This window comes from Anolis carolinensis, chromosome 5, assembly GCF_035594765.1.
Source record: "Anolis carolinensis isolate JA03-04 chromosome 5, rAnoCar3.1.pri, whole genome shotgun sequence".
Taxonomy (NCBI): Eukaryota; Metazoa; Chordata; class Lepidosauria; order Squamata; family Dactyloidae; genus Anolis; species Anolis carolinensis.
Window position 1 is genome coordinate 98,360,652 of NC_085845.1, and position 27,033 is coordinate 98,387,684.

The 27,033-nt window shown below is 39.8% G+C and overlaps 1 protein-coding gene across 2 annotated transcripts in view; it reads left to right on the forward strand.

Moving 5' to 3' along the window:
• The window catches only part of fbln1 (fibulin 1), a 104,653-nt gene that overhangs the window by 29,598 nt on the left and 48,022 nt on the right, over nt 1-27,033 (forward strand). For both annotated transcript variants that reach the window (XM_003221428.4, XM_008111382.3), the window contains exons 5-14: nt 588-647; nt 3,851-3,952; nt 6,974-7,111; nt 9,872-10,009; nt 10,236-10,379; nt 18,236-18,364; nt 19,478-19,603; nt 21,815-21,934; nt 22,365-22,496; nt 24,819-24,942. In XM_003221428.4, coding sequence (XP_003221476.1) covers nt 588-647; nt 3,851-3,952; nt 6,974-7,111; nt 9,872-10,009; nt 10,236-10,379; nt 18,236-18,364; nt 19,478-19,603; nt 21,815-21,934; nt 22,365-22,496; nt 24,819-24,942 — 1,213 coding nt within the window. The remainder of the gene's footprint in view (nt 1-587; nt 648-3,850; nt 3,953-6,973; nt 7,112-9,871; nt 10,010-10,235; nt 10,380-18,235; nt 18,365-19,477; nt 19,604-21,814; nt 21,935-22,364; nt 22,497-24,818; nt 24,943-27,033) is intronic.

Consider the following 27,033-nt stretch of genomic DNA (forward strand, 5'->3'; position numbering starts at 1 on the left):
CAAACATTGCCTTTTTCAGGCACCGTTAGGTACGCAAGCTAGTTTTTAATAAAAACAGACAAGTACACGCAGAGAAGGAGTTTGTATACATTTATGTGCTCTTCTATACTGACACTGTAATGCAGTTTGGGAGGAACCACTTTTGTTGCGTGGGTGATTAAATTGACAGGTCTGAAACTGGTTTGAGACCAGGTGGGTGATTACATGAGTGAGTGTTTACAATGCGCTTTGCATTCTGCAGAGTCTGGGATACGTTGGAATCTGCTGCAGCACATTAAAGGTGAACTAAGAATTTCCCGTGACATTCTTTAATACATTGTGTGCACTTAAATCTATGCTGCAGCGTGCATTTGTGGAATATGTTTTGTGGTCATTATGGTTTTGAGTTGTTTGAAACTGCATTATTGTCACAACAATTATAGTGTCAGTGTAGATGACACCCTCCAGGAGGGTGGGGAGGATGAAAGAGATAAAGCCAGATTCTAAATTATGGTTTAATGCTGTAATGTTTTATTATATAAAAATAAAATAATAGTTAGATAATGTGTTTCCCCTTGCTCAGTCTCAAAATCTGCTTTCTTCTTTAGATTTGGCATCACCAGTGGAGGTTGACCATGAGGATCATTATCTTAATGATCGTTGTAGAGGTGAGCTAATTTGGATTAGTGAAAGTGGGGACGAAGAACAACAATTTGTTTGTAATAGCTTTATACCTATTTGTTTTAACTGAATTCTTTTAATAACGGTAACTTTTACTTTAAGATTGATATTTTATAGGTTTTTAAATTGTAAGGTTTTAAAACGTTTTGAGCCACTTTGGATCTCAACAACAACAACAATTTATTGATTAGTCAGTTGGCCTTATCAAGAACAGACCATACAAACACAACATATAACGTACAACATAAATCTGGTTCACTTAAAATAAAATACAGATATACAGGTATTTGCCTGCTTGGTGCCATTGTAGTTTAACTATTGATCTATGCATCAACTATCCTCGTCTCCCATACACTGCACTCCAATATGATCTATGTACTCTGATCTCCTTTTAGCAGCTTTAAACAGATACAGGGCCACTTTTGTTGTCAGAGTGGGGTTATAACCGGCCAACAAAAATGAGGTTTTGGCCTCAATAACCCAGCTTGTTTTATTACAAATAAAAGGCCATAAGTATTGTTTCCTTTCTTTCTAATATAGGTTACAATTATGCAAAATGTGGTTCAAATTTTCGACTTCAGGGGCACCACAAATACATAATCTTTCTTCATATGGGATGTGGTTAAATCTACCGTATCTCTCCATGGACTCCATTTGTCCGAACCTTGCCCTAGTGAAAGTGATTCTTAGGGTTTTTTGGCATATCTGCTTTTAGGTACAGCGCCTGCTGGAAATTACGTTTAAAGACTTTGGATCTCTTCCTGAGAGAAAAGCAATGTTCAAGATGATGATGGTGATGGTGATAATTCTTTTTTTTTTTTCATGTCAGGAGCAACCTGAGTTGCTTCTGGAGTGAGAGAATTGGCCGTCTGCAAGGACGTTGCCCAGGGGACGCCCAGACGTTTTGATGTTTTACCATCCTTGTGGGAGGCTTCTCTCATGTCCCCGCATGGAGCTGGAGCTGATAGAGGGAGCTCATCCGTGCTCTCCCCGGGTGGGATTCGAACCTGGCAACCTTCAGGTCAGCAACCCAACCTTCAAGTCACAAGGCTTTTATCCCCTAGGCCACTGGAGGCTCCATGGTGATAATGATACAAACTTATGAGTTTGTGGTTGAGTTGAGATATGTAGACTCAACAACACACTGTATAATACACTAGTTCTATAAACAGACTAATTTGTATGCAATTTGCTAAATATATAGTGTCGTTTTCTTTAGTCCCTGTTGTTACTGCCACGCATACCCATATGTACATATGTGGCGACCGAGGCAAGTGTGCGTGTGGCGGTGTGTGTGCGTGTCACAGTGGTGAGTATGGGGAATGGGCAGTGTGTGCATGTGTGGGCATGCGCATACTACTATAGTCTAGCCCCATAGTCTGAGGGACCATGAATCATCCCTCCACTTCAAAAGTTTGCAGATGTCTGGTCTACACCAAGGGAAGTCATAGTCCCACTTTATTCTGCTTTGGTTAGACCTCATCTGGAATACTGTGTCCCATTCAGGATACCACAATTCAAGAGAAATATTGATAAGCTAGAACATGTCCAGAGAAGAGCGACCAAAATGAGGAATGGTCTGGAAGCCAAGTCCTATGAAGAGCAGCTTAGGGAACTGGGTATGTTCAGTTTGGTAAAAAGAAGACTGAGACGGCACATGAAAACCATGTTTAAATATTTGAAAGGATGTCAGTTTGAAGCAATGGCTTCAAATTGCCAGAAAAGAAATTCCACCTAAACATTAGGAAGAACTTCTTAACAATAAGAGCTGTGCTGCAGTTCAGTGTGCTGCCTTAGACTATAGTGGAGTCTCCTTCTCTGGAGGTTTTTAAGCAGAAGTTAGATTGCCAAATGTCAGGATTGCTTTTATTATGTACTAGCTGTGTCCGGCCACGCGTTGCTGTGGCAAAGTGGTGGTGGTATTGGTTAAAAGTTGTTGTAGAATTTTTATTTGACGTTATTTGTATTTTTTTTTAATTAATTTCATTGTAACTTATCTTTTTTATTTATTATATTTTATTATTTTGTTGTATTATTTTTAGTTATTTTGTTATTATAGTATTTTATTGTATTAATTTTTTAGTGTTTTTTATTGTATTATTTGTATTTATTTTATTTTTTATTCTTTTATTAACACTGGGCTGAGTGGGTTGCTAGGAGACCAAGTGGGCCTTAGAGCCTTCTAAGTGGCAGCAATTGGATAAAAACAATTATTTCTCTCCCTCTAATTAGGACTTTATTTTTCTTTGCTTTTTGTTGTATCAACCTAGAGGCGTGGATGATGGGTTGTGTTGTCAAATTTCGAGGTTGGGGGGCCTGTAGTTTTGTTGTTTTGTGTGTCGCCATGATGCCATCACTCTTTTATATATATAGATTCCTACATGGCAAGGAGTTGGACTTTGTAATCTCTTTTAACTCTATGATCTATTAGTGTTGGATATACTTATCAGGACATATTCAGAGAGTGTTGGTATAATGTGAACTCATAGTACAGGTAATTTGTGCACTGGTGTTGAATTTTTGAATTATTAATGAAACAATTTTATGGTTATTGATTTGCTCCACCAGAAGATATTATAGAGCTATAATAATAATAATAATAATAATAATAATAATAATAATAATAATAATAATAATTTATTTGTTTAACCAGTCATATGACCATTTCAAAGTGCAACATAAGTAAAAACAAGGCAAAAAGGATGAGAGGACAGCAGCTGACTTTATGTTTGCCGTCAAAATCTTATTTTCCTGATTCTTCTTTCAGGAAATGTGCTCTTTTCTTGATAGCTTTCAGGATAAAAAGGCTTACTCTGATTATGGTGGATCTTTCTTGTCCTTGCAAGAGGACTGTCAGAAGATCATTTCTGTTGGGGGACCTAAAAATATCTGTGTCGAAGTTCAGCATATGCTGGGCAGTCAATCAAAAAATGTTCGATATCTTCCACTATTTGTTCTCCCCAGACACAAAATCTCTCATTTCTTGGGATGTTACAGTAGCGACCAGTTTGCATCATAATACCGAGTTGTTCAAACCTTATAGAGCTAAACTTTACGTGTTTGATGTTTATATTTGGTCTTTTTCATTTACAAAACATTTAGAAAACATTGTAAACATTTGCAAAACATTTAGAAAGAACTGTACATCTATCTTACACTGCTGTTCCTCACAATTATCTTGGCTCTTTAGGAGGTGGCCCTTGCACTCAGCAATGTAGGGATACTGGCACCAGTGTTCTTTGTTCTTGCTTTATGGGGTACCAACTTCAGCCAGATGGTTTCACTTGTGAAGGTAAGGAAATTGTTATTTGCTTTTATCTTTGTGGTTTTAAACAACGAATCCCTATCTTTGCTCTAGCTGCTAGTTAAATACTCCCAGTTAATATGTAATCTTGCAAAACCACATGAGAAACACAAAAGTAAATGAAGCAAAATAAATAATGATGTATGTGCATGTGACAATTATTCAATCAGAGTCCAAATTAATGTGGGAAGACTGATTGAAACCATCACAAACTATTTCTTAACTTTTTTGTGCCTAAGAAATAAGTAACTTGTGTTCAACACATGTTTACAGTGCTATATTCTCCTTTATGGGGCCCCTGGTAGCACAGTGCGTTAAAGTGCTGAGCTGGTGAACTTGCGGACCAAAAGGTGCCAGGTTCAAATCCCGGGAGCCCGCTGTCAGCCCCAGCTCCTGCCAACCTAGCAGTTTGAAAACATGCAAATGTGAGTAGATCAATAGGTACCGCTTAGGCGGGAAGGTAAAGGTGCTTCATGCAGTCATGCCGGCCACATGACCTTGGAGGTGTCTACGGACAATGCCGGCTCTTCGGCTTAGAAATGGAGATGAGCACCAACCCCCAGAGTCGGTCACGACTGGCCTTATCATCAGGGGAAAACCTTTACCTTTACCTTTTTATTCTCCTTTATATAAATCACTGATACCCCAGTCCTTGTTGGCATAGTCCAGTGTAATGCCACAGTGGTGCCTAGACGGCAGGGTGAGTCCTCTGTATTGCAGGCTCTGAGATCCTTTGCTTTTCACATTAGACTGTTGATGCAACATTATTTCTTAAAAAAAAACAACATTGTGAGGCAGTTTTGGTTCCAATCTGGATCACTACTTTCTTATTGCATGAAGGAAAGTCCATTGGTACAGAAAGTTTTCAAAATTCTCAACAGACAAAATTCTCTAATGTTTTGATTGCATTCAAATGACAAGTATAGGATGTGTAACACAGCTGGAGGACTCCGAGGCATTTATATTAATGGATTCTGCACAGCAGATAAAAAAATAATACATGCATTTTTGATGTCAGAATTGCAACAGCTGTGAACTGTGGCTGACCAGGAGAATTTCTGTAGACATAAAAGGAAAAGAAGTATATATGAAATTTGCATATGTATTCCTTGTATTTTCTGAGAAATATACAGTTCACCAGTGTAATACAGGTTTTTCTGCTGAGTGGGACCTAAGAGGCAACTTCCAGATTCTCCCCTGCTAAAAAGGGACGAGGAATAATAACAAGAATAAGAATAAGAATAAGAATAGTAATATACTTTATATTCTGCACTATCTCCCCAAGGGGACTCAGAGTGAATTACAGGGTACATACTGTATATGACAAACATGCAATGCCATTATACAATTGGCAACATAGACATACTGTATATAAACAGAGCCAAGGCTTCCCTCTTTTTTCATCTCCGGCATTTAAAGGCTGTGCCTGACTTGGCCATGGGGAGGTGTTGTTGTTTCATTTTTTCCACGCCGAGGAGCCTATTGTCCATGGACGCCTTCCTAATTGAATTGCTGGCATGTTTTCAGGGGTGCCTTTTACCTCCCACCAAAGCAGTACCTATTTATCTACTCACATTGCTGTTTTCGAACTGCTAGGTAAGTAGAAGCTAGGGCTGATGGCAGGAGCTCACCCAGACCCGTGGCTTGAACTGCTAACCTTCCATTTGGCAAGATCTTCTGTAGCTGACGGTTTAACCCGCTGTGATCGTCGCGGCCCCTTAAGAAAAGGAGAACCATTAAGTTGACCATAGAGTCATACTGGAGGACCTAGAGATTTCCAGAGAAATGTTCTCTCAAATAAAAAGAATAGCATTTTAAAAACTTTTAAAATTATTTTTCTGGGTGTCTTGTGTCCCTGACCTCAGCTAATGTGAAGGGCTGGACACACTAGACATAATTGGTATTCATGTAGTAGAAAAAGTAGAAAAACAAATGTATATATAGTTCTACTTTTTGTTTGAAAAAAAATAATTCTCAAAAACTACAGGTATCATCATCTCTCTCCCACATGAATTACAGGATGTAATTCCCACTCTTCCACAAAGTTATAAATTGATTTATCCCTCAATACAATAGTCTGTTTGTCTATCTCTGCTAAATCAAATGTTTTCAATATACATTCTTCAACGGAGGAAATCTCCATACTCTTCCACCTCTGGCTTTGTAACATCCTTGTCTCAGTAATCATTAGAGTTGGGCCCGAATCCTGTTTCATGTTTCTTTTGCGATTTTGGATTGTTCCATCCATTCAGATGGCACGGAATGGTACAACCCCCTCCGGAACAAAAGAAGCAGTGAAACAGGAAAAAAGGGGGAATGGTCGCCGTTTGGTCAGCTGATTTTTGGCACTTGGCTGTAGGCTCTGGCTGCCAGGGCCTGCAGCTGAGCGCTGGACACTCGACGCTCGTAGACCCGGCTCACAGGGCCTACAGTAGAGTGTCGGGCGCTCAGCTGTAGGCCCTGCCTGCTGAGCTTATAAGCATAGAGTGCTCGGTGCTCAACTGTAGGCCTTGTGAGCTGAGCCATCGAGCGCTTGATGCTCATAGGCCCAACAGGCAGGGCCCACAGCCGAGCGCCGGGCCCACTTGGATGTAGGCCCTGGCTGGCAGGCCCTGGCACTTCGCTGCCCAAGGCCCGAAAAATCTTTGTTTTTTTCAGACCTTGGATGGAAAAACTCATTTGTAGAGGCGACGGGGCCATACAAATGGTACAAATAGAAGCGGGTAGTGATTCCATACAAATGCACAAGACTAGTAATCATCCAATATAATTTTTTTTTCATGCTGTCATTTTATTTGATCATCTATCAGACCCATTAATAGAAGTTCATTTTTAAAATTCACTTTAGTCTTCAGACTCTTTAGTATCACATCATGAAGTGATCTGAATTTGCGTAATATGATACACATTTTTTTGGGTTTCAGGGTTTTGAAAATTGAGGTGCACATTAGATACAGTGGCACATTAGACTCTAGTAGATATGATAATTTTACTTGATTTTCTCCCTAGACATAAATGAGTGTATCACTACAAGCAACACTTGTGCCATTGGACAAATTTGTATCAATACTCCAGGATCATTCCGCTGTCAGCGTGAAACCAGTTGTGGAACTGGTTATGAATTAACTGAAAACAATCTCTGCAAAGGTATGTTTCAACATTTGCCCAGGAAAGATAGATACTTCCTAAAGAGTACCGCAGTTCCAGATACTAAATAGTCTGGTTCACTTCAGTTTCACCGTGCTAGGCCTAGTTAATCCATTACATAGATAACATTCTTGCTGATAATACACCAGTGTTTCTTGTAGACATGTTTTGAAGTGAGACGTGGAGGCAAATATGCAAGTGAGCACCCCTATCGGGCTGTTGCTGCCTCATTTATGTGGTATGTGTAGCAATCTCTTCACTGTTACAAACACCGCCCTTGATATATTTGAAGGCAGATCTCTGAGCACCAAAGAACTTCTGCCAAGCCATGGGATAACAACACTGCACAGTTAGTCATGGAGAAACAACTGCTGGGAAGTTTCTCCTTCAGTCCTTGCTTTAGCCTTTTTTCCACAGTTGAAGTAAGGAGGAGTCTTCTCTGTGTGCTTTCCAGTGTTGAGATATGTTGTTTGATAGCCCATATATTTTACATGTAAAACCAGCCTTCTGATCAGTGCCATCACAACCTGGTACTTCATCCTTACTTACAAAGCCAATAGACTGATTGTCTTCTTTCAAGGCTTTGGGAATTGATATGTCTTGGCTGCTGTTAAAAACTTTTAAATACATAACTTGGAAGGAAATGTAGAGAAGTTTGCTTGAACTCTACAGTATTACCCAATGTAGCTTAGGTCAGCCTTCCTCACCTTGGCATCCATCATCTTTCAGCCAGTGGATTGCTTAGGAATGATGGGAATATATAATGCAACACACGTGGAGGGCACCAGGCTAGGAAAGTTGACTTAGATGCTGCAGCAGTATAACATTTTCACTACCTAGTTACTTCCCCATAAATATTTATTCTTATGGATTGCTGTGAGTTTTCCAGGTTGTATGACCATGTTCCAGAAGCATTCTCTCCTGATGTTTCATCCGCATATGTGGCAAGCATCCTCAGAAGTTGTGAGGTCTGTTGGAAACTAGGCAAGTGGGGTTTATATATCTGTGGAATGTCCAGGCTTGGAGAAAGAATTCTTGTCTGTTTGAGGCAAGTGTGAATGTGGCAGTTGGCTAGCTTGATTAGCGTTGAATGGCCCTGCAGCTTCAAAGCCTGGCTCTTTCCTGCCTGGGGGAATCCTTTGTTGGGAGGTAGTCTGCCATGGTGATTGTCGTGTCACCAGGTCAGACTACACAGAGAAATCATTGAAATCCACAAGCATGTGGACAATTTCAACAGCAAGGAGGAAACCATGAAAATGAACAGAATCTGGCTACCAGTATTAAAAACTCTAAAATCAGGACAGTAAATAAAGAACAAACCTCAGAAAACAGGGGAATTCCAGACAGGAAACAATCAGGGCCAGCTGACTCCTCCCAGCAAATAGCTGCTAGGCTATTCAATGCTAATCAAGGTGATGAGTTGCACCATTCACACTTGCCTCAAACAGACGAGAGTTCTTTCTCTCACCCTAGACTTTCCACAGATATATAAACCCCACTTGCCTTGTTTCCAACAGACCTCATAACCTGTGAGGATGCCTGCCATAGATGTGGGTGAAACATCAAGAGATAATGCTTCTGAAACATGGCCATACAGCCCAGAAAACTCACAGCAACCCAGTGATTCTGGCAATGAAAGTCTTTGACAATACATATATTCTTATGTGGGGAAAATGCAATGTGGGATAATGTCTCGGGTGAAACAATTTGTGGAAGGGTGAATTCTCCAACTCATTGCTTTCTCCTTACAATTGTGTCCCTATATTTCATACCATTGACTAACATTTTTCCCAAAGAAAACTAGTGAGTATATTTGAGAAGCATGCTCTCCGTCACACAAGTTGCCATTTCAGAATCTTAGGGAGCAAGGACAGTGTGATTTCACCCATTTATAGCCCTATACTAATACTAATAATAAAGATTGGAGGGGAAATCAGTCAGCGGGAGAGAGCATTTCACCTGTCTCTGCCTGCCAATTCACTGCTTTAAATGTGAATTGTTTTAAAATTATGTTTACTTTCTGGACATACTGTTCTGAAACCAGAAATGAGTCCAGTATGAGGAAAAATGGCTTGGGAGGACATATTCAGGAGAGAATTGGCAGAAACAGTTTTCTCTCAGGGTATTGTGTATTGTGAAATGTTAAAATCAATCTGGATTCAGGAATTATGGAGTTAATGAGAGTCTGCTATGATTGATGTATCACAGGACCAATGGGGTCAAGTGTGTTTTGACCGGGACGTACTATCTTGGTTCCTGTGGAATGCGAGGGAGTAAAGTTTTCCTGTGTAGAGCGGAGAACAGCGATGAGCAATGTGCTGTGTGTGTGTGCATAGTGCTATCGGCAAGCACTCATGGAGGAAAGGACTGAATTTGCTCTATTTGTAAATAGTTCATGTAAATAAAGTTTAATCAACAGTTGAACTTCGTCTGCTGGAGTGAGTTTATCCAGTGCTGTTTTTCCACACGGGGAAACAGTCTGGAGAGAAGGAGGCAGACTGGGATGGTGAATTTTTGGATTTCACTCTGCTACCCATCATCCCCGCTGACATTTTCCCTATTTGCTGTTACACTGGCAAATAAACCTCTGTGTTTCTCACAAGTCACGTGTACTTTCAACTCAAGCCTACAGAGTAGTTCTATAGTGAGAATACAAACAAATTAGAACTGACGTATTTAAATGTTGCATTTGTCTGAAGCTTAACAAGATAGCTTTGTGAGACTTTCTGCTAACAAACTCTTTCTTTTGTGATGTACCAGATATTGACGAGTGTGAGACTGGTACTCATAACTGCCTCCCCGATTTTATCTGTCAGAATACTCCAGGATCCTTCCGTTGCCGACCCAAGCAACAATGCAAGAGTGGTTTTATACAAGATGCACTAGGCAACTGTATTGGTAAGGCATGTGGCACTTGGAAGCCAGTTTTCATTGAATTTGGTGTATTTGGGCCCTCCAGTCACTGAGTGACTATCTGTTCCATATTCTGCTACTTGTTCTCTGCTTATTTTTGTTGCTGCTCTATGTGCTATCAGGGGAAAATTTTTCAGATAAGATGTTAAAAGAAAGCTCTTCTCTCAACCTCCTGAGTTTCCATTTTAATTTAGTATGTGTCCTATTGCAGATATTAACGAATGCCTGACTGCTAATGCTCCTTGTCCTGTTGGGCAGACATGCATCAATACGGATGGCTCCTATGCTTGCCACAGGAATGTGCCAAACTGTGGACGAGGCTACCATCTTAATGAAGAAGGGACAAGATGTGTAGGTACGTCTCAAAAATGCACTTCAATTACTGTATATACTCGAAGATAAGCCGAGTTATTCAGCCCTTATTTATTAGCTGAAAAATCCTCCCCGGCTTATATTCAGGTCAAGGTCAAGCCAGCAGCCGGAGCCTGGAGGCCATAGTATGTTTTCTTTTCCAAAACCTCCCTCCTCTGCTTCTCCTCCCAGGCTGGTTATCTTATATTTTTTTGAGAGAGAGACAGAGAAGAAGCGAATGTTTTCAAAAGCGAAAGGAGAGTGTGAGAGAAACCCTTGCAAGCCAGATTGCATGGGCAGAAGGGGAAGGGAAAAAAAAGATGTTCTTGCAAATTTGCACGATTCATTGCTATTATTACTACTACTACTACTACTACTACTACTACTACTACTACTATTGCAAGAACATTTGAGTCCAAAGGGAGGGAAGGAGGGAAAAGAGAGCAACAGAAGGTGTGTATTTCTTTTTATTCCTAAGGAAACAAAAATGAGGTGGGTTTTTTTGGGAGGGGGAGAGAAGTTTTAAAAAGTCTTTTCTGGCTACTTTTAGAGTTTGAAAAAGGGAGAAAGAAAAGAGGTGGGAAAGGGCAGGAGAAAAGAGGACAAAGTTGTTTTTAGGGGGGGGGGGTTGCTTGCATTTCTTCCTTGGGTAAGTGCATGCCCCAAAGCTTCTAAATATTTATATAGATGTTCCCCCTACAAATACATTAATATATGAATTTTCCCCTCATATGTATACAGATCTTTGCAAATTCTATGTAAATATAGATAACTAGAGATTTCCATGTACCTGTATATCTGTTCCTATATGTATACATTAATTTTATATATGAATTTTATATGAGTTTTACCCTCACATGTTTGCAAGTGCAGAGGGAAAATGTGTGTGTGTGCGCGCACACATACACACACAACACAGATGTCTAGATAGATATAAACATTGATAAATCAGGCTTGGAAATATTGCAGGAGGAAAATGCACATAGAGAGAGGATTTGCAAAGGTTTTAAGGGAAAATACACATGTGAAATTAGTATATATAATGATAGATCTATATCTAGCTCTGCATTGTTTATGTAGGCATTATATGTTTGCCTGTTACTATGTTGGAAGCTGGCCTGAGTCCCCAGATAGATAGGGCAGGGTACAAATGAAGCTGTTGTTGTTGATGATGATTATTATTATAAAGTTATTGTTGCTTTTCCACTTATAGAGTTAGTTTACTGTTTTTCTTTGAAATACAGTAAATATTCAAAACATTTAACCCACTGATGCCTCAATTAATGTAATTTTATTGGTATCTAATTTTATTTTTGAAATTTACCAGTAGCTGCTGCATTTCCCACCCTCGACTTATACTCGAGTCAATAGGTTTTCCCAGTTTTTTGTGGTAAAATTAGGTGCCTCGGCTTATATTCGGGTCGGTTTATACTCGAGTATATACGGTAATATTCTATCTTAGCTGGATTACCTTATTCTATTTATATCTCATTTTTCCTCTAATAAATTCAAGGCTGCATGTATGGTTTTACACCCCTCAGAGATTACATAATATGGGATAGAGTATAACTATTTTAATTAATAATACATGGTCCTCCCCTTACCCAATCTTATTTTATGCCTATGGTGCTCTTTGACTTCCTCTGAACATGGGCATTTCTTTTAGTTGTCATGTCTTGTTACTTGTAAACTCCAATATTTTCTCAATAATTATATTTGAAATAATTGCAACTTGTGGAAGTTCAGGATATATTCATTGTTTTTTTCTTCAAAAGGAGCATCTAATTGAACATGAGATAAAGGGCCCTTCCACACAGCCATATAACCCAGTAGAAGTGTTGGTTCTCCTGGAACTTTCAGCTGCTTTTGATACAATTGGCCATGGTATCCTTCTGGGTAATCTTGCTGGGATGGGATTAGGAGGAAACTCAATCCCAAATGTATATATGACACCCAAATCTATTACATTTTTCCACCTGATCCTAAGGCCCCTTCCACACAGCTGAAAAAAATCCCGCATTATCTGCTTTGAACTGGGATATATGGCAGTGTGGACCCAGTTTAAAGCAAATATTGTGGGTTATTCTGCCTTAATATTCTGGGTTATATGGCTGTGTAGAAGGGCCCTAAGGTAGCAAGCAGTTCCTGTGCTAAACCAGTGCCCGACAACTGTAATGGACTGGATGAAGGCAAAATAATTGAAGCTTAATCCAGACAAGACAGAGGTGCTCCTGGTTGAAATACAGACCAGAGAATAGGGATTCAGCCTGTGTTAAATGGGGCTACACTGTCCCTGAAAACACAGGCTTGCAGTTTAGAAGTACTCTTGAATTCAGCTCTGAACCTGACGGCCCAGATATCAGCAGTGACCAGGAGTGCTTTTATTTATTTATTTATTTACATCACTTTTACCCTGCCCTTCTCACCCAGAGGGACTCAGGGCAGCTTACAACAGTCGGCAGTTATGTTGCCCAAAATACATTCAATAAAACAGTAACAGAATCCATAAACAATAAAACAGTACCCCATTAATTAAAACTCTAATTAAACTCTATTAAACCATGAATTATAAAATTTAAAATTCATATATACAGTAGAGTCTCACTTATCCAACACTCGCTTATCCAACGTTCTGGATTATCAAACACATTTTTGTAGTCAATGTTTTCAATATATCATGATATTTTGGTGCTAAATTTGTAAATACAGTCATTACTACATAGCATTACTGTGTATTGAACTACCTTTTCTGTAAAATTTGTTGTATAACATGATTTGTAAAATCATAACCTAATTTGATGTTTAATAGGCTTTTCCTTAATCTCTCCTTATTATCCAACATATTCGCTTATCCAACGTTCTGCCGGCCCGTTTATGTTGGATAAGCGAGACTCTACTGTAGTTAAATTCGTCCACTAACATCTTCGCTTACGCCTTGATTCACGTCATATCAACCTCAGATGTTACTCTTGAGTGTTTTTTTTTTTGGAGAAAAGGGTTGTGGATACTTCTTTAATAGAAAAATTGCCATACAGGGACAGCTAACAAAGACATACATAGATGATGCTTGGATCTCATTTAGCAACAAAGTCAATTGCAGAATCATTGCAGAGAGCAAACGTCAACTTGGGAAGGGATGTTATTGACGGATGACGTTTTCCTTTGTGTTGATGCAACTGACATGATGAATGTGTGTACTGTTGAAGTTATAATTGAGTCCTGATTGAGTGGTTCCATTAGTTCATTGTCTTGGTTGTAGGTAACAATAATACAGAAACAGCGTGATGCAATGTAGAAATTAGCAGGTTGCTTTGTTCCCTTTTGCACACTTAAAGCCAATGCGTCAACTGCGCCTGTTCCTGTAGAAGTCAGACCTGGCCATGGTGGTACACGCCTTAGTTACATTCTGGTTGGACTACTGTAATGTACTCTAGATAGGGCTGCCTTTGAAAGGTGCTCAAAAACTTCAATTGGTCCAAAGAGCAGCAGCCAGACTGCTAACTGGGGCTGGTTGCAGGGAGTGGGCAACTCCTCCATTGCAGGAGCTCCACTGGCTGACAACACATTTCTAGGCACAATTCAGAGTACTGGTTTTGACCTATAAAACCCTATTCGGCTTCCGTTCAGGTTATCTGAAGGACCGTATCTCTTTCTATGAACCTAGTAGACAATCATTTATGATTGTCTGGGGAGAGCCTTCTCTCTGTCCCACCATCCACTCAAGTGCTTTTGGTGGGAACACAGGAGAGGGTCTTTTCAGTAGCTGCTCTCAGACTGTTCAACTCCTTCCCAAGAAAGATCAGGATGTCTCCTTTTCTGCTGGCCTTCCGCAAGGAGGTCAAGACTTTTCTGCAGGGAAGATACAGGGCACAGTGCTGGGGAGATTGTGTTTGGGATTTTTGTTATAGTTTGTATTTAAACTATAATTTTACCCTAACAATGCTGTTTAATTGTTTTTTAACTTTCGTATTTGCTTTGTTTTAAATTGATCAAAGCGTATGATCATTAGTTTCTTTGAGTCCCATCGGAGACTCAAAGAAGAAGACAGGGTATAAATCAATGATGGGCAACCTTTTGCGCTTGGTGTGTCAAAATTCACCAAAAAAAAACTTAGCATGACTTGGGTGGTGTGTCACTTCGAGAAAAAAAACCGTAATTTCGCAATGTGTATAGTTTAAATAACAAAAATGTATAATTGTAATATATAACTGTATTTAATAAATCAAAAACTATTTACTGCCATTATTTCCATGTACAACAATCTATGGTACTTCTTGCAGTTTCCACGCTGATTTCTCTCTATTCTAGTTTCAATGTAGTCATAAATAATGAATAATATAATAATAATATAATAGTAATAATATGATAATATACTACAATAATAATAGAATAATAATAGAATGATATAATGATAATGTAATGTGCATAATTCCCATGGAGTAAACAACAAAACCACTGGACTAAATCACACCGAATTTGGCCACAAAAGACATAGTCATCCAATCATTCTGCATGCGGCAGCGTGTCAACAAAAATGGCTAGGCGTGTCAGTGCTGACACGCGTGTCATAGGTTGGCCATCACTGGTATAAATCTAGCACATAAAATAAATAAATAAATATCCTTTCCTAACTCTGGCCTGGGAAGGCTGGCACAATGCAAAAACAATAGGAAATGGTTCTGATAAACCTTTAGCTCCACCTAGTGGGAAACCTCAAGCTGGGGGATTGCATGGAATCTTTACTTGAAATATGAAGGAGAATCCAGAAGCTGTGTTGTGGAGAGTAGTTCCTCTTGATGGTTCTAGCAAAGTTCTCCCTGTTAGGTAGCATATAGGACCCAGTTAGGCAGAGAAAAAGCTCTTTCTTTTAATTTATTTAATACTACAAATTAAGACAAGTGGAAGCCAACTGTGCTTCCCTGACACGAGAACCCTCCAGACAGATAACAATACAGCCAGCACTGGGTTTTCCTAGTCATTAAAAATTGAGAGAGAACTCATCAGACAACTACTATATTTACTCAAGTCTAATGCTCACCTTTTTTGGCCAAATTGCATTGCCAAAATCGAGCTGCAGATTAGATTTGATGGCACATTAGAATCACTCACATAAACCAACTTTTCTTGAGACGGGCAGGAGGAACCCAAAACCCCAGAGGCTGGACAGGGTGGTGTAGAACATGAAGGGTCCTTCCCAATGGTGGAGGCAGCCTCAGAGCCCTGTAGTGCCCAGAGGAAGAGGAGGGGTGCCCAGCTGGTGATCCAGTCGTTCCTGCCATTTAGCCGTGGATCCTGTTTCCCAGTAGCCCTCTGGGTCTCTTCCCCCCCCCCCCCCCAGCTCAGTCTCATGCTGTTCCCAACTGGCCTCTTCTCTGTTTTGAAGGCCTCATGAATGAGGTCAGTTGGACTTGTATGCATTATACTCTAGTAAATACGGTATTTCTGGAACAATAATTCTACTACCAATAAAAAAGCTTGACTTCACAGAACCATTCATAACTATTAAATGTTCTTGACTGGTGTTCCTGTGTATAGTTGTTAGGTCACCTGAGACATTTGGTGAAAATCTCTAAAGTCCCTACAAAACAACCCAGTGTGCTTATTATCTGGGCTACAGCATGTTATGTATTGTTGAATTCAATATCTGTTTTGATAAAAGGGAAGTCTATAGACAATTTTTGAATGATGGGAACCTTTCATGACTTTTATAAAAAGGAAAGAAAATGTGAAGACACTTGTAGGAATCGCATATTCAATATGGAAATATTTGGGCTATATGGAAGCAACAGCCAGAGAAAATGGAACTAACATATTTCACCTCATAATAGCCACCCCTTTTCCCCTTTAAAAAGGGTGTGTGTAATGAAATGGCATACCTTGCAGGGTTGGTGTGTAAAGAAAGTTCTGGGCCTTGGTAGGAAAGGCAGAGCAAGGCAAGGGGAGGAGAGATCAGGCAGGTTCATATATGGTAGTGGAGTCTGATTGGTTGATGGAGTTGGAGGGAGATGCCTAGCAACAGGAGGTAGGCGGTGCCAGAGATAAAGAAAGAATTATTCAGACAGAGAGTTAGGGCAGTCAGGGAGTGAAGTTTGAAGAGAAAGGAAGGAAGAGTTTGGGAGTTGTTAGTGAGGAACCTCTTTGAGGGAAATAGTTGTAATAGCCTTCAGGGAGAAGTGCTAGATATTGAAGAGAGCCTCTAGGGAATAGAGTGCTTAAGTTTAGTGCCTCTGGAAAGGAGGACTGTGAGGTTTTAAAAAGCTGTTTTGTTCTCTTGTGAGGGAACATAATTCTGAGGAATTCGCGCCTAAGAACCGTTTTATTTTAAGTAACCAGTCTGTTGTTATTGTTTAACCAATACACAAACTTTTGTTCAAGTTCTAATAAACTTCACAATTCAGTTTTTACTTCACCTTAAGTTTTCAGTGTGTCATTCTGTATATCATTAAAGGAGGTGGCCTGTTTGCTTATTGACTATCACTCCATAAGTCAGTTTCTCTCCATTTTTGGGTCTCTCTGTGTGCTGGCTTTGGTGAGATACATATATATATACAAGGGTTATCCAGAAAGTAGATTACATTTTGGAATTAAAAATGAACAAAGTATAGGAAAAAACATTTACCATATGCAGTTGAAAGCCACGCCCAAATACCATTTCTCAACATAGTCGCCATTCAAATCTAGGCACTTATAGCGATGAATGAGCTTGGTAACTCCTTCCCCACAAAACTCTGCTGCTTGCATCCTCAACCAGCTGGTCACCCCTTCCTGCAGCTGTGCATCTTCACCAAAACGCTGCGTTGAGGATGCAAGCGGCAAAGTTTTGTGGGGAAGGAGTTGCCAAGCTCATTCATCGCTATGATAAATGCCTAGATTTGAATGGCGACTATGTTGAGAAGTGGTATTTGGGTGTGGCTTTCAACTGCATATGGTAAATGTTTTCTCCTATACTTTGTTCATTTTTAATTCCAAAACGTAATCTACTTTCTGGATAACCCTCGTATGTTATAACTGGTGGCAGCTAAGGTACACAGGGTGTTTGAAAAAGAACTCCCTAGTTTTAAGTATAAATACATTAAAACTAGGGAGTTCTTTTTCAAACACCCTGTGTAATTGGCGACACTTTTTCTAGAATTGGTGGCACTAAACGGCCGCGTCTGCTAAAGGGTGCAACTCTTATACGGTGAAATATTTGGAGGCCTATGGGGAGGCTCTGAAGGCAATAAAGACCTACGTGGCCTCCTCTGACTGCCGGTAGCTGAGGGAAAGCATTGCCTGCTGGTATGCATGAACTAGTGAAGCCTATGAGACCTCCTTCTGCTACCCCACTTGCATGCTTGCCAGCCAGAACTAGGGTCCTCTCTGGACTGCTGCCATCCAAGAAAAGCCGCCTAGCTCTCGTGACTTGACTTGCCCGTGCACCTGCTTCTCAGAGCTATGGAGCCTGCTCCAAGGGGCAGGCATGTGGGCAGGGGTGTGACTATCATGTGATGAACTGACAAATACCCAAACTGGTGTCCTAAAAAGGGGTGCTACTATTATGCAATGAAATCTGGGTTTCTTATAGATTTAAAGGACTTTGGGATGGTAGGTAGGAAATCAATTTTTTTTAAAAAAATGTGTATTAGTTTCATTGGGGCAGGAAGGTATATTAAAACAGGGAGAAGATATTTAAGGGTAAAGTTATGGAATATGAGTTAGTATTAATATATTAATATAATATGTATTATGAGACTTATATTACGACAATAAACAATAAAGATTTTTGAAATTTGCCGTTATAGTTTTTTTATTCCCTCCCCCTTATGACCTTGTGTTATACTTCCACCTTAAATTATATTTTTAACTTTTCTTTTCCACAAGATGTAGACGAATGTTTGGCACCCAATCTGCCTTGTGGAGAAGGTCACATTTGTACCAATACTCCAGGAAGTTATCGTTGTGAGTGCCGCACTGGCTACTATTTTGATGGAATCACCAGAACTTGTGCTGGTAGGTATTGGTTGATTAGAAAACCTTGGACTGTTTCTTTAATCCAGCTTTCTAAATCTTCTGCAGAGAAAACATAACTTAGTAGCATTTTGTTTTTGTATTTGACTGTAAATACATGCCTCACAGGAACTGTTTATTTAACAAACCAATTACTTGGTTTGTTAGCTATCCTATATTAGCTTACAGTCCAAATATATTGTTTGATGCTTAAACATTATTAACAATACCTAGCTGATGCTCTGCCAAGACTATTGGTTTAGATGTTGCAATTTCATCGTTTGTAAAGGAGCAATGGAAAAATACTTTGCAAAAGATTCAAATTTTTGCTGATTTTAATAGAGGATAAGGTGCCAAATACAATGAAAATATGTTTTGTTTCCTGCAGTGATGCCTTCTAATGTGAGGTGCTCATAGTGGCTGACAATATTAAAATTCTAGTTTTGGTCAAAATCTAAGATCTATTTGTTGATAGATTTATAAAATTGCCAAAGCGCTCCTTAGAATGAATTTGAAGCCCTTGGTAAAATAATAACTGATGCTGAAGCAAGAATTCTCCAGAGAGATTTTTCAGTGTGCATAGGGACAAGGAAAAGTCCAAAAAAGTTCCTTGTTGAACATGTTTTTTAGGATTTGTGGGAGAAATAGCTGGAGCAGGAGTGTCTTTTTTCTTTGTCATTTATCCTTTTATGAATGCTGTAAATGTAGTGTCATTATAGGGTATTTCATGAGAATAAAGAGGAGCCATTTAGAGGGATTCTAGATGTTGTAGTCCAAAAATGCCTTTGCTAAGCTCCGCATATGATGCTCTTTTCAAATGGGTCTGTGCTTCTGATGGTAGCATAGGGCGTTGAAACCAGCGCAGGACAGAATGCCTGGCTTCATGGCATAGGACGATTCAGGTGTCTTGCAATAATGAAAAACTTTAGCATATTTTTTCAGCCACTTTTGTATGATCTTGGAAAATTAAGAATGGGATAATATGATCATTTTGAAGTTAGAATACTTCCTAAAATATTTGTGTGTCTCTGGCAATTTAAAAAACAGCATCTTGTTTCTATGTCCTTCCCATAAATTTAAGCAGAAATCTTCACAGTAATGTATTCCTCTCTGTAGATGTTAATGAATGCCGACGATACCCTGGCCGTCTATGTGCGCACAAGTGTGAAAACACAGCTGGTTCTTATTACTGCAGCTGTACAATGGGTTTCAAACTTTCATCTGATGGAAGGACATGTGAAGGTAAGCTGCTCTATGTTCACCAATAGTGCAATGTTTGGACTTGAGTCCTATTCTTGTTGACACTGAAGTAAGCTTATGCCCAGTTTAAATACGCATACAATTATGAACCAATGATCTGTACCAGTTTGAATGCCAAATGAGGTCTATGATATAGGCTAAGCTGTCTCATGATCTCATCTTGAGATGTTGCATAGGGTGTTACAAGATTAAAATGGTGTCATTAGGTGGGGGAAGATATTAAATGCCACTTTCTGTTCCTCTTTCTGATTTTGGCTTGCATAAATAGGAGTATAGTGTCTAGATCTGGGGAAGTCATTCTATCCCGCTATTCTGCCTTGGTCAGACCACACCCGGAATTGTGTCCAATTCTGGGCACCGCAATTGAAGGGAGATGTTGACAAGCTGGAATGTATCCAGAGGAGGGCAACTAAAATGATCAAGGGTCTGGAGAACAAACCCTATGAGGAGCGGTGTGATGTCTTCACTCAGCCTTTTCTCTCTTCTGTTCATTTCCTGCTTTAGCTTCCCTTTGGTGGACTGTTCCCTCCCTTTTTGCATTCTATGTTATATTAATAATAACAACAACAACAACAAATTTATTTTTATACCCCACCTCTATCTCCCCAAGGGGGACTCAGGGCGGCTTACATGGGGCCAAGCCTGAATATAAACAATAGCAATATAGAACACAACAATAGACAAGAGACATGCACAATTATAAAAATGTAAACATTACCCAATAAAAACAAATGACAAAAACTGATAAAACTGATATAGCCTCAAAGAAGAAGGCCAGAACATTGTCTGGGTTCTTTTGGCCTGGCAATCCAAAACAGGCAATCTATAGCACATACATACCACATAGTTAACAAAGCTTAGAGTACATAGCCTTGAGTATATACCAGTATAGCTAAGAATATTTACCATCACAACTTAGAGTGCATATCTTATAGTTACCATACCTATTATAAATCAAAGTATTTACCAGCATAGTTATACCTCATAGCCAAGAGTATTTTACTTTATAGCCTTGTGTACCTACCTTATAGCCATTTTAGTTGAGTATTTACGTTAAATATATCATAGCCAATACGGTTCAGAGTACATACCACAAAACTTAGAGTATTTTACTATTATTAGTTCAATTTTTCATTGTTATTAGTTTATACCTTTCCTTAATAATCTAGTGCATATTATATAGCCATCTCAGCTTACTTACCAACAGCAAAGCCTTGTACCTTTCACTACAGCCTCCATTTAAAATCAGAATAGTTCTATTTCATTATAATTTGGAGTCTTTTGCGTCACAACATTAAAACAAAGCGTACTTCATGATGGTTTTGTACTTTGCCATCTTTATTCTGTTTTGTACTAATAACCAAGTGACTTCCCACAGTTATAGTCAAATATTTTACCTCATATTATTTCAAAGACAACAAAGAGTTTATTTCCCGTGTGACTAAGCTCAGTCAATGAACTTCGTTTCTGTTATATGTAATTTTGATTTATTATTCAAGAATCCTGACTGAAGGTAACATTACCTTTGTTCAATAAACATATTTTGGTAAACTTTATCCAGTCTCAAGAGTATTTATTCTAAAGGTTTTGAAGTACATCATAGGGTATACTGATTGCCGCTGGGTAGTCAGACATTTAGTTTCTTTCTTCCCCGGTGTGCCATCACAAGCGGCTTAAAGGGCTGGGCATGTTTAGCCTGAGGAAGAGGGGGCTGAGAGTAGACATGGCCATGTATAAATATGTATGGGGAAATCATAGGGAGGAGAGAGCAAGCTTGTTTTCTGCTGCCCTGAAGACTAGGACGTAGAACAATGGCTTCAAACTACAGGAAGGAGATTCCACCTGAACATTAAGAAGAACTTCCTAACTGTAAGGAGAGCTGTTCAGCACTGAAACTCTCTGCTCCTGACTGTGGTGGAGGCTCCTTCTTTGGAGGCTTTTAAGTAGAGGCTGGGTGGCCATCTCTCAGGGGTGCTTTGAATGCGATTTCCTGCTTCTTGGCAGGGGGTTGGACTATATGGCCCATGAGGTCTTTTCCCACTCTATGATTCTATGAGTCTATCAATGGCATGTGAAATGAAATGAGATACAGTTAGGATTCTACGTATACTATAAATGGTTACACTTCATAAAGTTACTAATGAACAAAGTCAAAAGTTCTGTTTGGCCTTCATACATTTTTGTTTATTTCAGACATTAATGAATGCGAAAGCAATCCCTGTAGCCAGGAGTGTGCTAATGTGTATGGGTCCTACCAGTGCTATTGTCGTCGGGGCTACCAGCTTAGTGACATTGATGGGATCACATGTGAAGGTAAGCAGCAATAATTAAATATGTGATTCACACCAAGCTATGTTATAATCTTTTAGAACCCAGTTCTACTGTGAGTGGCAGTGGCTCTTCCAAGGTTGAAGCATGGGAGCCTTTTCCATTTTCTACTTCCCTAAATCTTTTATCCAAAGATGGTAGGAATGTCTACCTGTAAAACATGTGTTCTTTTCCTGTAAAACATGTGCTCTGTCCCATCATAGCATAATTTCAGCATTGGCCCTTTAGTCTAATTTACACACAGTCCTGCCTATCACATAATTGGTTAGTAACATAACTGTTGCTAGAAAAGATCACTTCAAACTGATATACTGTATTATGATTTATACAGTTATTTATTTATCATGTCAGAAGCAAATTGAGAATACAGTTATGAACTCCATTATGTTTTCTGATCACTGGATATACTTTTCAGATATTGATGAATGTGCTTTACCTACTGGAGGACATATCTGTGCCTATCGATGCATTAATGTTCCAGGGAGCTTTCAATGTACTTGCCCTTCTTCTGGTTATAAGTTGGCACCCAATGCACGAAACTGTCAAGGTATGTAGAAAATGTAACAACAAATTTGGCACTCATAAGAATGAGCATCGTGTGTTTATTGTCTAGATTAGAGTTTCTTAAACTGTGGGTTCTGACCTCAAATGGGGTCTCCTTGACTCAATGTTGGTGTTGCAAAAGGCAGAGTAGGACCCTTAGAAGCTGCTGCTTCTATCAAAGGAGGGGAAAAGCTGCTAAGGGAAGGGAAATCATCTTACTACACCCTTGTATATCACGGGATTTGAGCATCCATGGGTTTTGGTATCCACTGTAGGTCCTGGAACCAAACCCCAACAGATACTGAGAACCACTGTCTTTTAATTAAAGGGTTTGATTGTAATGTACTTGGAAGTTAGACATGCCCTAATTGTTATTACTGTGATACTCCAAATCTTCAGATTTAACCATCCAATATTTTTTAAATGATTTGTATACCTATTTTATATACTTCTATACCCCTGCGTCATATAAAGGATTTTTGGGGTCACAAGTTGAAAAAGGTTAAGAAACCCTGGTCTAGAGATGACTGTATTTTTGTCTTTTCGTGGTGTGAACAGTGTATGGAAAAATCTCGCAATAATTTTTGTCGAACGGCTTCATTGTGAGTCAGATATTCCTGGTCCTGTCTTGATTAGTGAACTCCATCTTTCTTCCCATCTCACCATTCTTAGGGTCATCATCAGGGCCGGCCGGAGATATTTTTAAATGTTAAGCGGGGGTGCTAAAAAGCGCCCCCGCCACCGGCCCCGCCTCCCACGCCCTGGCCCCGCCCAGCGTGCCCTGGCCCCGCCTCCCACGCTGTGTGGGAGGCGGGGCCAGGGCGAATAGTGCGGGGGGCGGGGCCAGAGTTGGCCCCGCCCCCCGCCCAGCGTGCCCTGGCCGCGACCAGGAAGTAAGGCCCGAATGGCCTAGCTGTGCTGTGCGCGTGCGCACAGCACAGCTAGGCCATTTTGCCCTTAGTCAACAAACTAAGGGCAAAAATGGCCTATCTGGCAGTGCGCATGCCAGATAGGCCGGCCGCGACCAGGAAGTAAGGCCCGAATGGGCTATCTGCGCTGTGCCCGTGCGCACAGCGCAGATAGCCCATTCGGGCCTTACTTCCTGGTCGCGGCCGGCGATCGCCCAGGCGATCGCCGGCCGTGACCAGGAAGTAAGGCCCGAATGGCCTAGCTGTGCTGTGCGCGTGCGCACAGCACACCTAGGCCATTTTGCCCTTAGTCAACAAACTAAGGGCAAAAATGGCTTATCTGGCTGTGCGCATGCGCACAGCACAGATAGGCCATTTTTGCCCTTAGTTTGTTGACTAAGGGCAAAATGGCCTAGCTGCTTGTCGCGGTTTGGCGTGGGCGCAGGGATTGAAGCCCCGCGGGCCCGCGCCAACACCGGAGGCGTCGGTGGCGCTACGGGTCGCTGTCGACGCCTCGACAGCGCCCCTAGCGGCCAGCGCCCGAGGCGGCCGCGTCAGCGGCCGCCTAGTAACAACCGGCCCTGGTCATCATTATTGTGAGATGAATTGACTGTCATTTTCCATTAAAGACTAGTTGTTGTTTTTTTTGCCAAAGGGGCTTTGTGGATTTTTCTACTTGCTAGGAGTGTGTTAATACATATGGTTCCCACTAAATGCTCTTAAGGCAACATTTAATCAACAGTCAAAACAATTTAAAATTCTGATACAAATTATTTAGGGGATGGGGATAGCTGTGGTCTATAAAGACCATCTTAACCTGACCAGACTATTTACTAGGGAGCTAAATCACATGTATGTGTGTACCTGAGATCGAAAACCAGGGATAGACTGGGGATTTGGTTAGCAAACCATCCACCCCACTGCCTAAAATACTCCTTGATTGAGCTCATTGAACTGGTCTCGGAGGTGTTATTATAGTGGTTCAGACTTTTGCTTTTGGGTGACTTTAGCATACTTCTGGAGGCATTTGTCAGGTACATATCGGGAGTTCATGGTATCCATGACAAACATGAGCACCAATTTGTTTCCGGACATATGCACTTAGCAGTAAACCCGAATCTGGGTCTTATCACTTCAGACTGCATGTGGAGGAACATCTGCTTTATATAGAAAACAAGCATTTACAGGAAAACCATTCTAGCTTATTGTTATTTCTGACATGCTGACTGTCTATGTGAATGATTTTTTAAAATATATGATTCCTTGATACGAACTCCACATGGCAGCCTAACATAGGTTTGCTGCCTCATTGTGAACAAGACCATTTCCAATTCTGTCTATCCACAGTGTGTGTGTATGTGTGTGTGTGTGTGTGTGTGTATATATATAATTTTTATTTTTTTATTTTTTAAAAACAGATATCGATGAGTGTGTGGCAGAAACACATACCTGTTCATACAATGAGACGTGCTTCAATATTCAAGGTGGTTTTCGCTGTCTGTCTTTGGAATGCCCAGAAAATTATAGGAAATCTGGAGAAACGTAAGTACCTTCCCTCATCTTATGAGGTAGCTTGGTAACAGTATAAGAACCAACCCTGGCAAACCAAGCCAATCAATGAGCCCCTTTCTAAGACAGTGGGCTTCTGGTATCTACTGGATTTAGTTCCAGGACCTCCCATTACATAACATGTAATAATAAAATTGTGCTCCTTAGATAAAATGTCCCTTAGATAAAATCAAGCTACGCTTTTCAGATTTTTGTAGAATATTTCCAAGTCACAGATGGTTGAATCTGTGAATATAGAATCCATGGGTATGGTGGGCTGACTGTAGGTAGCTGTAGATGTGTAGAATACCTTCTGAGAAAATTAATGTTATACATTGTTGGTTTTTTTGCATTTTTTAATTGTGCGATATATATATATATATATACGTACACACAAAGACATACAATCATGATATTCCAAAATAAAAATATCAATATTTTCCCCCAATCCCTCCACCACCCCATTATCACCCATGAACTTATCCTTACGTAGTACGAGGGTACAGAAATACTATTGAATATTTATACCTAAATATAATTAAGCATGTATACGTCCCCCTCTTTCTTCCACCCTCCCACCCTCCCTCTTCCCCCTGGGTATAGTTTATTACTCTTACTATGCTTATTATAGTTGTTCAATCATGAGGATAATCTTATTTAATTCCTTATATTTATCTTTCCACTTTATCCTAGAAATGAGGCCCTTCCATTTTGCTTCCCAGGTCTTTTTGGTTTGGCCCAACTTATAGTAACCTTTCCTTTCACTGATATAGTCTTGAAGTAGGTAGTCTGCTAAATATTTATACCAAGTTTTTTATCCCTTTTTTTGTCCTTTCATTCTAGGGCAACTGAGGCTTTAATTGCATTTAACATCTGTTTTATTATTTCCTCCCATTCTTTAAGTTCCCCATTGCCTTCCATTTTTTGAACAAAAAATTGTGTTTTGTTCCAGTCTATTTTTGTCCCCAGTAGCTCTTCCATTTCCTTGTTAATTATATTATAGAATCTTTGGATTTTTTTCGCATTCCCACCACATGTGGGTACAGGTTCTAGTTTTCCCACAATTATGCCAGCATTGTTTTGGGTAGGTTTCCGTTATATAAGCCAATTGCACGGGAGTTCTGTACTGTTTTGTAAGTATTTTCCGTTGCATTTCCTCAACCTTTAAATGTTTAATTTATTAATAGATTTTATCCAATTGTCTATTTCTCTTTCGTTGCAATTTAATTCCTCCTTCCAGACTTCTATCAGGGTGTGTTTTGTGTTATATTGTTTTTCCGTAATAATTTTGTATATGAATCCCATGATTCCTTTCTCCTTCTCTACTTTTCATTTTATTATTTTATCAAGATCTGTTTCTGGAGTCTCCTTACTCTTCCATTCTGTTAGCTTTTTAGACAACCCTCCCCATAGTAGCCAATTACCATGCCTGCATTTATCTTTTAACTCCTCCCATTGTATGACTGTTCCGTCAGATTTCAGTAAGTCCTCGATCTTTGTTTTACCATGTTGTTCTAATTTCTTTAACATATTCCAGTGTAGCTGGGGTTTTCTATTCTCTATGGATTCTATTGGGAGTTTGTCTATTTTATTTATTGGAAGTTTGTTTCGCCACTTTCCCCAACATTCCATTGCTGAGGTCAATGGGCTTTCTTTAATAATTTTTAGGTCTTTTCCCCAATTTCCCCTATCAAACATGATCCGTGTTCTCATCCATTTATTAATTTCTCTAGTCTAACCCATCTTTTGGGCTCACCAATATCCAATTCAAGTAACCTGGCCAATTGGCAGGCTTCAAAGTAATTTTGTAGGCAAGGAGCTCCCCAGCCTCCATTTCCTTGTTGAGTAAAAAATACTGTGTTAGCAATTCTATTCTTACTGGCACCTGCTATCTATGTTTTAATTGAATTGTCCCATTTTTTAATTATTTTAGGTGGAATGCTACATGGGAGGGTCTGAAATAAGTATAAAAATTTGGGTAATATCATCATTTTGTATGCCTTCAGCCTTGTTGTAATGTCCCAATTCCATTTTTTCCAATCATTGATTTGTTTACTTACTTTTTTCCATAATGGATTATAACTT